The sequence below is a fragment of the Montipora foliosa genome, chromosome 9 (genome assembly GCF_036669935.1).
Source record: "Montipora foliosa isolate CH-2021 chromosome 9, ASM3666993v2, whole genome shotgun sequence".
NCBI lineage: Eukaryota > Metazoa > Cnidaria > Anthozoa > Scleractinia > Acroporidae > Montipora > Montipora foliosa.
This window is the reverse complement of record NC_090877.1, coordinates 38,498,297-38,515,958: the sequence shown is the minus strand read 5'-3', so window position 1 is coordinate 38,515,958 and position 17,662 is coordinate 38,498,297. Positions and strand designations below refer to the sequence as shown.

The 17,662-nt window shown below is 41.6% G+C and overlaps 1 protein-coding gene across 1 annotated transcript in view; it reads left to right on the top strand.

Moving 5' to 3' along the window:
• LOC137969479 (cyclic GMP-AMP synthase-like receptor 1) overlaps positions 1–1,286 on the top strand; it is a 10,386-nt gene extending 9,100 nt beyond the window's left edge. Inside the window, exons 2-3 of the mRNA XM_068815732.1 lie at positions 1–149; positions 481–1,286. The exon at positions 1–149 is cut by the window's left edge and continues 12 nt beyond it. Of these exons, the coding sequence (XP_068671833.1) occupies positions 1–149; positions 481–911 (580 nt within the window). The 3' untranslated portion in view covers positions 912–1,286. The remainder of the gene's footprint in view (positions 150–480) is intronic.
• Positions 1,287–17,662: the final 16,376 nt, after the last annotated feature.

The window sequence follows — 17,662 nt, the reverse complement described above, 5'->3', positions numbered from 1 at the left end:
GACGTCACCACATGGTCCAGCCGTAACCCTAATAATAACCAACAGGATGAATGGGAGAGTGTATTCCATTGACTTGACACTAGTAGTTGCCATTAAAGACAAGTCGTGGCCAGAAGATGCTGACGAGTGGAAAGAAAGGTCACGTAGAGGTAACCAAAAATACAATGATTTTGTTGTATACAAGCAAAAGATTTATGAAACTTGATAACTTGACATCTTTTCTTTTTTTGAATTGAGGAGATGTTATCCTTGTGTTTCTGAATAAATCATTTCCTTTTAGATTACTGGTACACCCTTTCATCTCAATGATACACCCAACTTACTGTATTAAATTTTAAAGCAAAAGGGCTCTGTACTTGTTAATTTTGTTGAACAATTAAAACCCAGTATTAATTTCCCAGCAACATACTCACAGTTACAAAAACAAAACACCCTGCGCAAGTTCTGCAAGGTAGAATTGAATTTAATGTGAATTGAAAGGTTGGCCAAACCAGAACCTTGTACAGGAGATCTGGCATGATGGCTGTCATCTTGTTGCAAAGCAACCAAAAGGAAGCAATGTTCCTGAACGTGAAAAGGGTTTTCTTTGGACATACTCCTTCTCAAAAGCTGAAAAGAAGCTGTTTCTGAAAGGAGGCCATGGCGAAGAAAGCTCTTGCAGAAAACAGGTATTACGGATCCTCAAAGCTCTGAGAGAGGAACTTGAGCTGCATCCGTTGAAGTCATATCACCTCAAAACCATGTTGCTTTATGAGTGTGAGGCAAAGCCCTCTCCTAGCAACTGGACCTTTGATTGCTTAGGAGATCGTTTCATGGGCCTTCTGCAAAGGCTTGAAGATTGCTTAAGGCAGAAAAATTGTCCTCATCATTTCATGAGGGAGTTTAATTTGTTTGAAACATTCCCTGGGTAGAGGTGTACTGAGCTGCTTACAAGGATTCAAGGGATTAAACAGAATCCAGAGAGAGTTTTAAACGATATCATTGAACAGAGCTTTTAATTAGGTAAAGTACAAAAACTGTGGGTTTGTAAGTTTGAATAATGACTAAAATCAACACTTTCATTTTTCACTGCGGTCAATCACCATAGCAGAACAGCTAGGTGATTGATGGGTCATTCATGGACAGCGATTTGTTGATTCTGAGGCTTCATCAAATTATAATAATATAAATTTATTATTGTATCGTTTAAAAATAAGAGAAAATGTTTATGGCTTTTAGGTTTACAAAGTACTGTATCTTAAAGTAGGTGACCACAAATTTTATTAAAACTGAATGGTGGGAAAGCTGATGTTGTGTTGAAATTCAATGGCAGTCCTACCGTTCTAATCATGTAGTTGACAGTCAAACACATAATCCTTATCTGACAGTAGGTTTACCTTTTTCAATTCGCAAAACCTGTGCCTTAATGACAATAATAATAATTACCTATTATTATTTAATAATGGCTATAACTGGGCAAACTCTGCCTGGTTAAACTTTCAAGCCCCTAATATCGAAATAATATACACTCTCTCTTTAGTATTATTATTATTATTATTATTATTGTTGTTGTTGTTGTTGTTGTTATTGTTCTCTAAACATTTGCTAAGGCAATAACAAGAAGAATCTCTTTGAAAATCAATAATTTTTATTTTGAGCAATGATCCCCTACATTTTCATGACCTAAAGTTTGATAGGAAAGATATTGTAAGGAGAAATTAGATGCTGGTCATTCTTAGGCCGGGTAAAGGCAGTCTTGCAACTAAACTCTTTTACCAATATTATTATTGTTTTTTGCACGACCTTAAGTGCATTTCACCGATGCCAGAAAAATAGGTCTTACTAATCCTTTAAAAAACTCTTAGGGAGTAAAGCCGGTTTACCAAGCTTAATGTTCAGTCAAAAACTACTCAAGTTAACCCTTTAGTACAGTTGAACTCTCTTAATTCAAAGATAATGTACATTAGCCTGTGAGCTGGATCCTTTTGTTAGTGTTGTGCAAGCGGCAAAGCCGCAAGAAGACACTTACAAAAGAGCCTGCTCGCAGACTAACTGTACATCTAATAAATAAAGATGGTGGTTGGCATTTTAAGTACCAACAAAAATTCACAATAGGTTCATTATTATTTCAATTACAAAAAAATTAAAGATAGAAACTTTATGTACAAATCTAGAAGAGTAAAGAAGAATTCTATATCTACACGTCTTTTCCACCAGAAATCTATGTTTGGGAATACTTTATAAGAATTAATTAATGTGGTTTAATTATATACGGGACTGACAGATTGTGCAATTCGAAAAGTGCACAATGGACAAGACAATAATATTGTTAAATTGTGTTCTGACTGAACATCAGTTTTAAATAACAGGGTTGAACTGAGGCCCTTGTTCCCTTGAAATATTTGGTTGTGTTCCCTTGTTCCCCAAATTACTTTCAAACTTGTTCCCAGCTTTTTAATTCCTAAAAGTGTCTTTGTTCCCTTGTTCTCAGAATATTTTGACATTGTTCCCCAGTTAAAATTAACCATGTTTCCCTGTTCCCCAAAACCCATGAGAGGGCCTCTCAACTGCTCATGTTTTTTGTACAATACATTAGCCCGGGCATTTGGACTTTTGAAGATTGGATCATTCAAATTCCCGCCCCCCTCGGGCCAAAATGGTGTTCAAATGCCCATCGGATTTGTCTGTCATACCCGACTAAACAACAATCGTCGTCGGCTCTTGTCATCTGTAAAGACCTTTTTTTTGTAAGCCAATCGCTCACAAATGCACAAATCTCTTCCTTTAAACTCTTCCATCTCGTCCAAACACGTGTCTTATAGCTGTTAGCGACTTCGGCGCCCGAAAAAAAAAAATTGAAACCTGACACTTCTCGTTCGATTTTCCCCACCCCACGCAGGCTTAGGTCAAATTCCCCACTCCCCGGCACAGAAGATGGTCAAATGCCTGGGGTTTGCCGGGGGGGGGGGGGGGGAATGTTGAAGTTTCGATTTCATCGGCGCATTATTACACTAAAGTCTATTAATATATTTACTCCACATGAGGTTGCAGCTGGTTTTATTTTCAGTAAATCTATAAATCTTGAATTCAGTTTCATAAAAATAGTTGACCTTCCTAATAAAGACCAATAAATAATCTGAAAGATGGGTGAATTTGGTTTCTACGACAATCATAAATCATATCGCTTTGGGAGAATCAAAAGGTGACTAAGTAACAGAAATTCTTCCTTTCTTTGCCATATTCCAAAAAGCTTGTTAACCTTTGAAAGACCTTCTAATTTGATATGGGCATTGTTACATTTAATGAATTCCAGCCAGAACCTCTGTTTTATACAGCACAAAATAAACAAATGTTCCAGGGATTCGCTCTCCTTTACACAGAACTTACGTAATGCTGAAGCCCTCAGTCCAATTTTGTGAAGAATGGAGTTTGTTACAAGATATCTGTTCTGTTCAGATGAGTTCTTGTGTCCAAGGTTGCTTTAAACGGTAATCATGTGGTAAATCTTTTTCCATTTGTAGCTAGCGTTGTTGAACCCTTTTTCAAATTTCGCCTGTGCCTTTGGAATACGCACGAAGGTGGACCTAATTTCTCTACTATAGACATCCCCTATACTCCTTTGTAAAACTCAGTCACGCAAAAATATTTCGCCTTTTCACGCGTCACGAATCATATTCAAAATTCTTTCACGTTCACGCAAAATTCGAGACGATCACGTTTCACGTAAAAATAAAAATGAAATTCACGAATTAATATTTTCACTTCTTGTAACCTTTCTATAAAGGTGTTTATCCTCCGAGTTTGGCACTTCGATCGAGTGGTCATCTAAATCGCAGGCCTGTCTGACCTGCAGAGATTCCAACCCCTCTTGAGTTTTGAAGGAAATTAGGGCGTATATTTTAGCGCCGAAGGCACGAGCCTGTAGCAGGGGTCCCTCAGGAAATTTTGCAAATTCAGTTTCTCTCAAGTGGTATTTCCTGCATTTTGACACCATTTTTGTGATATTCTATAAGGTCTTTATTCTTCCCACTGGAGTCCCGTCATTTTTGGAGTTGCTGAATGGAGTAAGACTGCGGGCCTTACGAGTCTGCTCAACACAGGGTATTCAATGGGAAGACTGGGCGAGACATTATATGATACTCCTGAGGATACGTATTAAACGTCTTACACTCAGATCGCAAAAAAGTACTCAAGATAAGCCTTTTTTTCTTGTTTTGAGAATTTCATGATAAATCGGGAGAATCTGATAAAAATCGGGAAAGCGGGAGGAAACCACGTGAAACATCAAATCGGGAGGGTTGGAATCTCTGGACTTGGCCTTGTCTGATGGAGTCACATTTTGACTTCTAAGTAATGCGACCCTTTACTACTTCTAGTCTTTTCTAGAGTAAGAAAAATAATCTAAGATTTGTGTGTTTGCACGCCTCGGTTCACCGTCGTTCGCTGTAGGTGACTGCTTTTCTACTTAAAATTCGATTGTTAGTCTCCTCAGGTCTCATGAGTTAATGGCCTGTCGTTGAATTCAGCGAGACGTATTATTTGTGGTATAAGTTGTTTTTCCTTATTTCCTTCACCAATCACGCACGGTAAGTCCGTTGTATTCATGTATGTAGCGTCTGTGCACGAAAGCCAAAATATTGGTCAATATTCCGACCATTCCCGCTCTAACGAACATTAGTTGGTTTATACACTTTACATAAAGAGGAAGAAAAATTCACCTCTCTCTTTTGAAGCCGGTTCACTTCGAACCAGCCTACGTCAGAGCACTTGGTTCCAATCTTTCTCAGGTTGTCTGTCGGCATACGGGACAAAAGATGACGTAATGTCTTATCTTATTTGTTCAAAAACCATTGGTGGTCTATTTTATGGCTTTTATTGATCCATATGAAATCCATGTCCTATCAAAACCTAATCAAAGTCGTTCGAAAACAATAAGTACATTTTTAAAACAATAAAATGGCCGGAAATTCATCACGCAAAACACAGTGGTTCACGAATCACGTTTAATTCAAATCCTCATTCACGGGTCACATTTAATTAAAAAAAATTCGTTCACGTGGACATGAAAAGATCTTACAATCTTTAATCACGAATCACGATTCACGAGAAAATAAATCGCCCCATCACGCTTCACGTAAAAAGTATCTACACAACCCTAGACGTAACTCTACAAAGAGTTACCTTTTGGCCATAAGAAATAACTCAAGGAAATCCACAAGAACAAAAGCCCCCTTATTTTGTTGCGTCAAATTCGTTAATGAACTCCACCACTGCCAGTAGGCCGTTGGCAAAGCCAGGAATGGACCGGACCGGACCGGATCGGATTGACAAAACTCAGTCCGGATCAATAACACCAGACAACGTGCTCGAATTCTGTGCCTTTCTCTCTTGTGTAGTTGTCTCCTCATTTATTGAGACTCGTCGAAACGTTTTTTTTTTTCCAAAGGTGATTACAGATTCTGAAGCCGAATTATCAAAGATACGATGCGACAAATTGACGTCAATGAGCGAATTGACTGCGTACACGACGGTCTTCTTTTTCAAACATGAAAACTGACGGCAGTTCTTTACTTACCCCAGTCCCTTCTAATTGCACAATATCCTGATTTAGCAACAGAACAGGAATGTCAGTTGACGATGGCGAGCGCAGCAAAAATATTTATACTCCGTCATATTAGAGTAGAATCCCAACTATTCTGCGGGCTCTCCTTTCGTCAACTGACGCTCCCTTTCTGTTGCTAATTCAAGCTATTGTGCAATTGTCAGGGACTGGGGGGTAAAGTAAAAAATTATCAGTTTTCATGTTTAAAGTAGAGGACCGTTGCGCACACATTCAGTTCACTTATTGACGTCAATTTGTCACCTCGTATCTTTCATAATTCCGCTTCGGAATCTGAAATCACCTCTGGAAAAAAAACAAAATGATGAGTCTCAATAAATGAGTAGACAACTACACAAGAGAGAAAGGCACAGAAGTCGACTTCTCCTGTCTTCAGCACGTTGTCTGGTGACCATCTACTTTTGGTGGGGATTTTGTTATTGATCCGGTCCGTGTTTTGTCAATCCGATCCGGTCCGGTCCGGTCCGATTCGATCCAATCCGATCCGATCCGGTCCGGTCCGGATTTTGCCAACGGCCCTGCCGGTACGGCATCTTTAGAGCTTACTTCATGGAAAATGCCCGCGTACGATTTTTATTCACGAGTTGAGTAGTATCAGAAAACGAACGTGTGAGCGCACCGAACGAGTGAGTTTTCTGATTACGTGTTTCCGAATACGAGTTTTCCGGCTGAATACTAGTTTTTCTTATACGTGAGTTTTCTTTACCCGGACGAAATCGGGGAAACTTAATGCCTACCAACTGTTGGAGTTGATCAAGAACGACCAATTCTTTGGTGTGGTGGAATGTAACATTCATGTCCCTGAACATCTCAAGGAAAAGTTTTCCGAAATGCAACCCATTGAGAAGAACTGTGAGGTGACGCGAGACATGTTAGGTTCTCACATGAAAGTCTATGCGGAGTGACATGGAAAACTAGCAACATCTCAACGTTTGCTTGTAGCTTCCTATTTTGGAAACAAGATTGGATTGGCAACTCCTTTACTCCGATTCTACCTGGAGAAAGGGTTGCAGGTGACAGCTGTCTATCAAACCATCCAGTATACTCCAAAGAAATGTTTTGAACCGTTTGCGGAAGCTGTGGCGCAAGCTCGACGAGATGGAGATTCGGGAGGAAGTAAGATGATTGCGGAGACAATGAAATTGGTGGGGAACAGTGCCTATGGAAAGACCCTCACCAAACAAAAACGACATCGTCGGGTGGTATGTTGCGGCAGCAAGAAAGCCTCAGGGTTGGTGAACGAACCTCAGTTTCGTAAAATGGAATGTGTGGGTGTTCCGGAAGAAAGACAAACGTATGAGGTGGAGTTGAGCAAGAAATTTATATCCATGAACTTGCCTCTTCAAATTGGATTTTTTGTCTATGAATATGCTAAGATGAAGATGCTTCAGTTTTATTATGATTGCATTGATGTCCATTTGTCGCGACAAGATTTCCAACTTATGGAGATGGACACCGACTCCCTATACATAGCTTTAAGTAAAGAGGGGTTTGCACAGTTAAAGGAGTTGAAGGTTGGTGAGAATCAAAGAACTGAGCTTGTCCGGGTCTCTTTAAACAAGAGTATCCGGATCCTAAGAAACCGGAGGAGAAAGCGGACGGTATGATTTGCCTTTGCTCGAAAACCTATCTTGCTTTCGATCGAGACAAAGAAGAGGCGGTGGTATCGGGACAAAATATGGAAAATACAGGTCGTAAATCCTCTACAAAAGGCTTATCCAAACACAATCAGTTTGGTCGGAGATAGTTTTTAGCCATTGTGTTTCCAGAATGTCTTGAAGAAGGAGAACCTGACCCTGAATTGCAAGAGTTTGTCGATGATGATACAGAGAACTGGATGGAGCATGATGACGAGGGACTAGCTGGTCTTGCATACTATCAAGGCATGAACGAAAAGGGAACTGATAGGGTGGGTGAACCTACACCGGAAGAAAACCCAGGAGAAGGAGTGAATCGAGGATTTCGAATGGTTGAGGGACACATGATGTCTTACCAACAAATAAGAGACGGACTGGCCTACTTTTATGCCAAACGACGTGTTAGCGATGACCGTGTCAGTACATTTCCATTTTTAGGGTAAAAAAGAAGATTTTCGCATGCTGGTGTTCTGGATCCCTTCATGGAAAGTCTTCTTTTTTTATTTTAACTGTTTTAGTTTAACCTAATGACTGTGTGCAAAGGAGGACTAGTCAGCTCGTCTGTGTTCTGGATCCTTTCGTGTGGTTAGCCTTCCTTTGCCCAGCAACAACTAAGATTATTTCCATTCCCATGGATCCCCTACCTTATCGCGGTGGGATGGTTTGTGTGTCTTTGTGACCCTTTGGAGCTAAGTCGGATTTTTTTCAGGGATTCCCATACCAAACAGGTCCAAAGGGTAGAGACCAGACTAAAGGGGATTCCATTTTAAATAAGTAGTTTGATGTTTTCCATGTTTGTTATACGGTTTTGTTTTGAGATAGTCCTATTTCAACTAATAAAGGTACTGTGGGTGTTTGTAGGTTGTAGTGGGTCACTCTTAAGAGTCGGTTGTTTTTTTACACCCACAGACCAACGGCATCGACATTACCTTCATTGGTTGAGATTTCAGGACTGTTCGTTAACATTCGTTTCTCGACGACCGTAGACGGTATTTAAGGTATTTAGTGTTGATTTGAAACCTATTTTCTTTTGTACGAAATAGTGCTGACCTTTTGGGTTTGACGGGGTTGCACAACGACTGTTGGTTGTTGAAGTCTTCGTCCGTCGAGTTCTCCAAAGGGGTGGCTTCTGTGTTCCGTACTTGAAATCTTATTACCTTTATTTACCGACAAAGAGTCTCTTTATCAGTACGCATCCCCAACAGCTTTGCACAAAAGACACAACCTACTCGTATTAAAAAACACTGGCCATTTCGTCGAATTGAGGATTTTGTCTTAGCCCATTCCCGAGCGCGTCAGATTGTGGGTAAACCACCTCTCAAAAAATTTGATCGAAGTCCAACCCTTGTCAACGGTTTGGATCATCAATGGCAAGCAGATTTAGTGGAAGAACGCAAACTCAAATGGGGCTTAGGAAGCAAGAAATTTTTACTAACAGTTATAGACGTCTTTTCAAGACAAGCTATGGTCGAAGTGGCTGCCAACAAATCGGGACCTGCTGTGCTAAGTGCCTTTGAAAAGGTGGTATCTGAACAACGTTATGGACGGACACCTTATGCCCTTCAAACAGAACAAGGCAAAGAATTTTTCAATAAACATTTTGCCAAATATTGCACCGAGCGTGGTATTCATTATTTCCATACGTACAGTCCCATGAAAGCGTCGTTAGTGGAACGGTTTCGCAAAACCTTGCAAGAAGGCTTAGCTGTCTTACAACGCCACGAACCGCGTCTCAGTTTAAAACAAGCTTTAGCCCGATTTTTAAAGATTTATAATTCACGTCCCCATCGTGGTTTAGGCGGTCACGCAGCACCTGCAGATATCACCGCTGCAAAGACGATTTTGCCGCTGTTCAGTCTTGGATGCAACAAAAAATGGCAGAAAAAGCCTTACGAGTTCAAACGCCTTTTAAATATCGTTTGGGGGATTATGTGCGTGTGTCTCGTATGCCGCGTCAACAAGCTCATTTTCGAAAATCGTATCGTGGCGCCTGGTCGGAAGAAGTGTTTGTGGTCGTTCGACGGTGGCATGAACATCCTCGATGGGATATTCATTTGTATACACTCGGTAACTTAGTGGGAAAAGACATAAAAGGACGCTATTACGAAGCCGAGTTGCGTAAGGTTCCTTTTGATATCCATCGACTCATTGGATGCAAAACGTATTTGACGGCATTGACGAGGTTCAAGATTTTTAATTTTTTTGATTTGACCAATGCTGCTTTTGATGCTTACGTGTTTCCATCGGGTTGGCCTGCTGAACTTCTTTATGGTGGTCATCCTCGTCGTACCGATCCTAATTGGTGGACTCACCTGGGAACACCTCTTGCCTTTTCCACAGATGCGCATGGCGATCCCACTTTCAAATTACGATCACAACGAGGTGCTCTGCCTCATCATCTCTTCTTTACAGTCAGCGACAAATTAGCTAAACTGCCTAATGTGGATGAATGGTTACGATTGAATCCCCTTAGTTCTAACCGGGGTTGTCGTACCTTTCGAGCCGACTTTGATCCCAACGTCACCGTGTTAGTCATGCCGTTTAACAGAGATGTGAAATTACCTCGAGTCACTTGGGAAGAATCGCAAGGGGTAGCCTTTCAAGACCGTCCCATTCATATGTTTACAAACGCTGGATTGGTACGCCTGCAACCTGAAGGGTGACCCGAGTACATACCATCCGAAACCAATGGGCGTTCTCTAAAAATTCCTTGTGGAGCGTATCGTCTTTATTTCGGTGGTGGTTTTGTCAACAACGAGGTGCTTTCCTAAGAATCAACCGTATGTTCTCTGTGGGAAGCCAACGAATTTGGTACCACTCTCAATGTGTACGAAGCTTGGCACAGCTTACTGAATGGATTCAATACTGGGATTCACAGTCGGGTGGCTTGGACGTTATCGAGCGAAAGCATAGATGATTTTCTAAAAAATGGTTGGCCGAAACTCATGGTTTACGAACATACGAGCGACGAATTGAACCACTATACTTTAAAATTGGGTGAATCGATCTCTTTGGAAATCGAAAATCCCAATTGGTGGACTGGGGGATCTTTTCAAGCACAATTCGATGCGGATGGCAACAAAGGTGGGTTTACGGTGACATTACCTTTCACGCAAGCACCCAACGATGCGCAATGGTTTTGGATGATTTTGCCTCAATCGTTAGCGCGCGTTCTCAACATCAACGAATTTCAGAGACTCAATAGCAGTGTGACATTGTCAAGTGTAGCATACGATCGCCAGCATTCGGTTCTCGTCTATTGGAGAGGCAATGGGACTCATTTAAAATGTCCACATCATACAGATGTTGATTTACCCAATCTCATGAGAACTCGATGGCATGGATTGACGCGAATTCAAGGCAAGCTGGAACCACCTGTGACAGAGGGGCCACAGGGAATCTTTCCATCCATGTGTTTCAACGTAGTCCCACCTCCCGAGTCTCTGTCTTGGACGAACGCGGGTTTCCGGTGGTGCATGGACTGAAAACACTTGTCATTCCAAAGGAAACCTTAACCTCGTATTTTTTTCAACCTTGGAGCAAACCGGGTTACTTGAGTACCTTGATCTTGCGTATTCCTGAACTAGGAGTCAACAGTCCCATCTTACGGTACGACAACCAAGCCAAAGAATTTGTGAAAGAACCCAGTTTTGTGCATCACCATGGTTTGGTTTTGGACGAAAAGGAACCCTTAGTCGTTTACGATGGGGATACAAGACACTATATAAAGTTGAGAGAACGCGCCGATAATGGGTTAACAACTTTAACTTTAGAATTAGTGGGAGAAGACGAGATTAGTACTCCCAAGTTTTGGACAGGTTTTACTTACGTAGCCCTTCATTTTCGCAAGAAACTCAGTGATCTGGAACTCGACACAGAGTAAGATGTTTCGCCTGTAACGAGCGCGAAACCCCAATGTGATTCGTCCAGATGTCTTAAATTTAACCAACATTACAACAGACGAAGAAGGACGTGTTCTTCTCGATTTCAAAAACTGGAATTTACACTTTGCTGGCAACGATCAAGTCTGCCTCGATTTTCTAAAAGTACCTACAGCTTCTTTACACAATCTCGATAACACAGGCAAAGTGAGAGTCAGTTGGCCCGATGGTGGAGGCAGTGGCGTCATTCCCGAAGTAGTCAATGGCACCTTACAATTTGCCTCCACACAAGCCTTACAAGACTTGAATCAAGGCCTGCACCAACAAACCTTACAAGTGAGTCGTCTTCACGACAATGGACGTTACTACGACACCATCTCGTTTCCTAAAGTCAAAGTGGCAACCTTAGATGAACTACGCGTGGTTCTCAACTTTATGTTGAATTATTTGGGCATGGCCATTCATTTAACCAAAGACCATACCTTAGAAACGAAGTTTGAAACAACCTGTCCCGTGGAAGTTTTTGAATTGTCCACTACCATCGGTCAATCGTTGGGATTGATTCGTAAAGATGGTGTGGCCCCTCTGTTTTTAAAAGTGCGATACAATGGAGAGCTCACATGGACTATGGAAGCCGACTTGGGTTCTCCATTGGATCGTGGTGTGAGACTGACTCGAACCGATCCCACGCAAGCTCTTACCATAGGGCTACCGTTTCATAAAGACACATTTATATGGAATGGCATTTCCGTTCATCCTTTTCAAATGATGGTAGTGGGTCTTGATAAAATCAAACGCACCTTTACTGGCACAGAGTTATCCAAAACCTTAATCACCATTCCCATCCATCCGCAACGCGTTTTTTTACATTTTAATCCTATTTTTGCTAGTTGGAAAGTTTTGGAAATGGGTCGTCATACCACACTGACTCTTACCTTTCACGATACGCGCGGACAGCCTTTTCGTCATTTAAAATTATCCTTGGTTCTTAAATTTCGTAAAAATACCTTGTTCTAATCCTGTAAAACTATATAAAGAGCAATCATAAAAAAGTCGCCCATTACGACGTGGTGTGAATACTCTTTGTGTATCGAGATGCCTTTATTAACGCGACCTGTACCTCTTATGCCTCATGGAAATGCACAGATCTATCCGTTAGGACGTCCCATGCAAAATCGAAGCACCTATCAAGGGGGCTTAGGTGGCTATAGAGCTGGTTTAGATCCCAACACGTCAGGGGGTGGTTATACCAGTGGTGTCAATCCTAATCTACAAGGAGGTGCTTATAGCAGTGGTATGGATCCCAATCTCAAAGGGGGTTTGGCATTACCCATCTTCAAAAAGACCGTTACCTGGAACTGGATTGATGTTCCATGGCATTTGTGAAAGGGCTAGAAAACGCAAAGGACAAAAAGGAGGCATCTTTCCTTTGATAGCTGTTGGGCTTGGTGGCCGATTTCTTGGCAAGCAGTTGGGCTTAGGAAAGCGCAAAGAGGTGGTGCGCGTGGACGCAAAAGAAACCGGTACCGTCAGCGTTTGAGAAACATGACTTTGGACCCGCCTGCCTTTGCAGCTACACACGCTAATATGGCGGGTTCCCTTTTGCACGGTCCTAACGCTGGAGCTCCGCGTCCTGGAAACTTGGCCAAACTGTTACGATTTTCCAATCACTTGGCCCACCTAGCCAACACGCAAAAAGGGTCTTATATGACGCTGTTACAGGTGGTCATTTCAAAGATTATTCCAAGATCCTAAGAGGTCTCAATAAAACTATGGAGAGAAGTAGACGAAGAGGGCAGAGAGGTGGCTTAGGTCTGGACCTGTGGGAGGTATGATTGCAGCCAGTGTAGCAGCACCTCTCATCTTACAATTGGCTCAACCCATTTTGGGTTCGCTTGGATTAGGTGGTGCGCCTGCTGCTTAGTTCTGCAACAAGTGCCCAAAAGATATAAAAAAGACAGACCATTCCAGTTCGACTGGCAACCTCCATCACTGGTCAAAAAGGGGGTCTCTATCTTCCCGAAACCCTAATGGGTCTAGGCGAAAGAGTAGGGATCACCAAGCATCCTCTCTTACGACAAGTTGCACCGTTGATGAAACGACGACAACGACGACAACGACGACAACGAGATGCGCGTAACAGGAGCCACCAAGCAGGAGGTCTTTTCCTACCCAACCGACAGAAAGAGGGTAGTGTTTTAATGACGTTTAGAAGACTACCTCATATCATATGCAAACACCGACGAAGACAACGTCAAAAACAAGAAGAAAAACAACAACAAACTGGAAAAGGCTTTCAAACTTTACCTGTGGCTGGTATGCATCATCGTAGCAATGCTCTTACCCTAGCTCGCGGAGCCATGGCACAACAACAACGTCAACGATTGACTCAGTACCGAAACATGAAAAAGTTACAGACACGATTGGACCTGCAAAAGAATGTGCCCAAACAAGTGAAAGCACCCCCAGTCAGACCTAAGCCTGTACCACGACCACCCAAAGAATACAAAAAGAGTCCAGGCCGACTAAATCAAGTTCTAAACGATGCTCTTATGCGTCGAAAAGCCATAGCTTTTGAAAAAAACTGGAATCGGCGCGTGGGTGTTCGTCAAACCAGTAAAAAGTTGAAACCTTTAGGTATTTTGGGTGGTGTGGCGGCAGGTTTGGGTGGTTTGCTGGGAGGTTTGTTTCAAGCTAAAAAGAAGAAGCAAAAAGGGGGTGTCAGCCCCCCAATACGGCAGATCACAACAACCCATGTTCCATTAACAACACCTCAAGTCTACATGCAACATTTTCGAAAGATGCGGAAAATACAAAAACAGTTACGTGTGCCAGCACCTCCTTTAAGACCTTCAGGTTCACCACCACCTATCACCTCTTTGACAGCGGCCAACAAGAAACAACCTGCAGCCCCTTGGCCCAAAGCCAAATCGATGGCTGAAATCGAGCAACTTCGAAGCGAACGAAAGCCAGCTACCTCCTTTCAAAAAAAGCTTCGTCTTAAAAGACTGGGTGTAGGCTTAGGTGGTGCAGCAGCCACCACTCTAGCGGGATTAGGTTTAACCAAACTCATTTCCCATTTGAAAAAGAAATCGAGGAAAAAGCAACGAGGCAGTGGTTTGTTCAACAAGGCTCCTGCTTACTGGAAAGTGGGAAAGCTGGAATACAAGTCTGTAGGGGGTATACGCGGTGCCTCCAAATTGTTGTGAGACAAAGGTTTTATGGACTATCATGCTAGGGCTACTGTGAAAAGTGGACTTGAAGCAGGAGCCAACTATATGGGTAAAAAAGCCTTACGATACGGAGCACCAGCTGTGTTGTCGGGATTAGTAGGGGCCACCGCCACTCATTTCTTGAATAAGAAGGGAAAAAAGGCTAAGGAGGACGATACAAACCAAAAAGGAGGACTGTTTGGTTTGCCAGCTGTCGTAGCGGCTTTAGAGTTAGGCAAGTACGTATACAATCGTCGTCATCGTCCCCATACTCACCGGAATGACCCAGGGCTCAATCGCCTTCCTTTGACCGATGAACAAGAACAAGAGCAGCGAGACATGGACTATCTGTTAGAATCGGGTAATTCACAACAGGACGTTCTTCAACAACAAGATCACATGGAACGCGCCGCTATTCACGATTTGACCCGCAACGCTCTTTGGGGCCATTGGCGTCGTCCCCCCTCCAATCAACGTGGTTCGGGTTGGATGGATTGGTTATGGGGTGGTGGTGTGAGACGTCCATTACCTGGATTTGACCATACAGGCAAGACACATGTGCCACTGTCTAACGCTCTTCAAAGAGGAATGGATCCTTTTGATGCCTCTCGATACAGTTTAATGGGCACAGCAGCCCACAAACGCATCCAGTACAATCGCAACCGCAAACAGACTTTAAAGCGATTGGGAAAAAAGTGGGTTTAGGTTTGGGTGGTGCAGCGGCTTTGAGAGCATTAAAACCAAAAAGAAGAACAAGAAGACTGACCCAAACCAAAAAGGAGGCATCTTGCCCTTGTTAGCAGCAGGTCTAGGTGGTCTGTTTCTTGGCAAACAATTGGGCTTAGGTAAACGACAACGCGGTGGAGTGGATACTTTAATTCCCAACTGGATTAATCCCAGTGCTAATTTGCGGTACAATGCACAAAGAGATGTGGAACCTCTAGACAAACAAAAACGATTTCATCAAGTCTTTGATAAAGAATTTAGGCTAATTCAAAAAGCAGAAAAAGATTTTCAAAAAGTTTGGCTGGGTAGTCGATACAACACCTTTCCTAAAGCCACAGATCAAGGACTTGGTGGGTACCGTCCAGCCCAAAATCAATTTGAAAAAGCTCGACAAAAACAAGCGGAGGATATAGCCAACCGCGCTTTTAAAACGGCTGTACCAAAGAACTATAAAAAGACCCACTCCAAGTGACAGACAATCAGGAGGCACTGCGTGGACCCCACCAGAGGAACTGTTAAATCCTCACTTATCGACGTACCGACAACATCTCTTTCAGCTTCCACCAGGCTTTAATCCATTTAAAGTAAAGAGGTAACAAGACGCCCATGATTTCTAGGAAATTACCCATGGTGGTGACAGCATCACCGCCTCCACTGGAACCGCCTACACCCACCCTGTCCCAAGCACCCATCATGGAATCCAAAGTGTACCCAGAGGAAGAAACCAAAAAAAGCAAACCCAAAGTCACAATTCAGAAACAAAAAAAAGACAATCGGAAGAAAACCAAAGAACTTCAAAAAAAATTAGCGTTGCAAAAGGCCAAAGCCTTAAAACAACAAGAACACATGTTAACTCATTTAGAATCGATGATGGGTGCTGCTCAGACTGGAGGACGAAATGGTATGTCAGAAGGGTCGGATTCCGAGGCAGAGGATTCCTCCTCAGATGACGAAAAAGCTGAAGAGGATGAGATTCCCACCAAGAGACGGAAAAATCCCATCTACAAAAAAAGTGGAAAACGATCATGCTTAACCAGCAAAAAAATCTAGATCTTCTCACAGACCTCTATGCTTCTCAGTAGTATGGATTGACTCCAGCAGACAGCTATGACTATGAGGATCGTTCTCGTATTGCTTCTGTGAAAGGAGAACAAATTCGTCGAAAATTCTTGACGAATTTAAAGTACGTTTTATAAACGATTTAAAGAAGGACATTAAACATGAAAATTACCGAGATGCCCTGTTTAACAATAAACAAATACAGCATACCATGAAAACCATACAAAGTGAATATCATCAACTTGGTAGTTATGAGATTAATAAAACTTTGTTGTCATGCTTCGATGATAAAAGGTACTTGTTTTTCTGAACTAGACCTTTCACTATTGAGTTTTGGACAAGCTAAACCAAATTCTTTTAATGGACATTTCATTCCAGTTAAATATAATAATAAAAATCTCCATATTTTACATGAAAAAAGGGATTGTCCATTTGGTGTTAATCTTAATACTGAAGAAAAGCCTGAATATTATAAGTATCAAAATGGTAAAAAGGTAGCTCGATTGAGTATTAGCATTCAACTCAATCAATCTGTTGAATATCTTCAAAAAAGGAAAGAACTTGACCAATTTTTTATTGAAAAGGTAACTGAAAACTCTCTCCAATGGGGTTTGGGACCCTCAGACTCGAAATCAGTAGAAGGATGTGATGAATATGGATGGAATGGTAAATGGAAAAGACTACTCAAATGGGTTTATAAAGTTGATCGAACAACTAAAGAACGTATCTATTTAACCTATCCTCCCAGAATGGAAGTAAACATTCCAACTACTTTCACTGAAACTATGGATCATAATGGAGTAATTATTCAAGAAGCAATGATTGAAACGAGATTTTTCAATAAGAGAGGAGAAAGAATCGAAAAAGCCCCTCTATCAGAAATAAATGATATCATACCAAAAAGATGTAGTATTTCAATAATGGCATCAGCAGGTTATCTAACACAATTTTCAAATGCTATTACTCTGAAACCCAGACCTGCACAAATTATGATCTTTCCTAAAGATCAAATTGATTTAGACATTTGTCACTTCTCCTTTAATGAACTCCCAGCTCCTCTCGAATATCTTGATGAAGAAAAATTGGAAGTAGTATGATTTTTCATATAATTTTTATCCGGTTTTTTTGTAAGTGTTTGGGAATGAGTGCGAGAACACTGGATTACAATCCATATTTATTGAAAAGTAGTGGTTTGAATCCACTTTGATGGGGTTTTTAATAAATATGGATTGTAATTCTAGTATAATGTTTTGGGGTATTAGCACACTCGATTACAATCCATATTTATTAAAAAGCGCGTTAAAGTGGTTTATAATCCATTTTTGATCACACTTTTTAATAAATATGGATTGTAATCGAGTGTACTCATACCCCCAAACATTATACTACTCGTAGAGTCCGTGATTGAATGTTTTAACGATTCTCGTCTCCTTGAGGTTGACTCGGTTTTGCAGGATTTTTCTCTTTATCTAACCTTGCTTTGCTTTAGTTTGCTATCGATCGCCCAACTGAGATGTTTTGAGGCCTTTTACACCTAAACAAACCAAC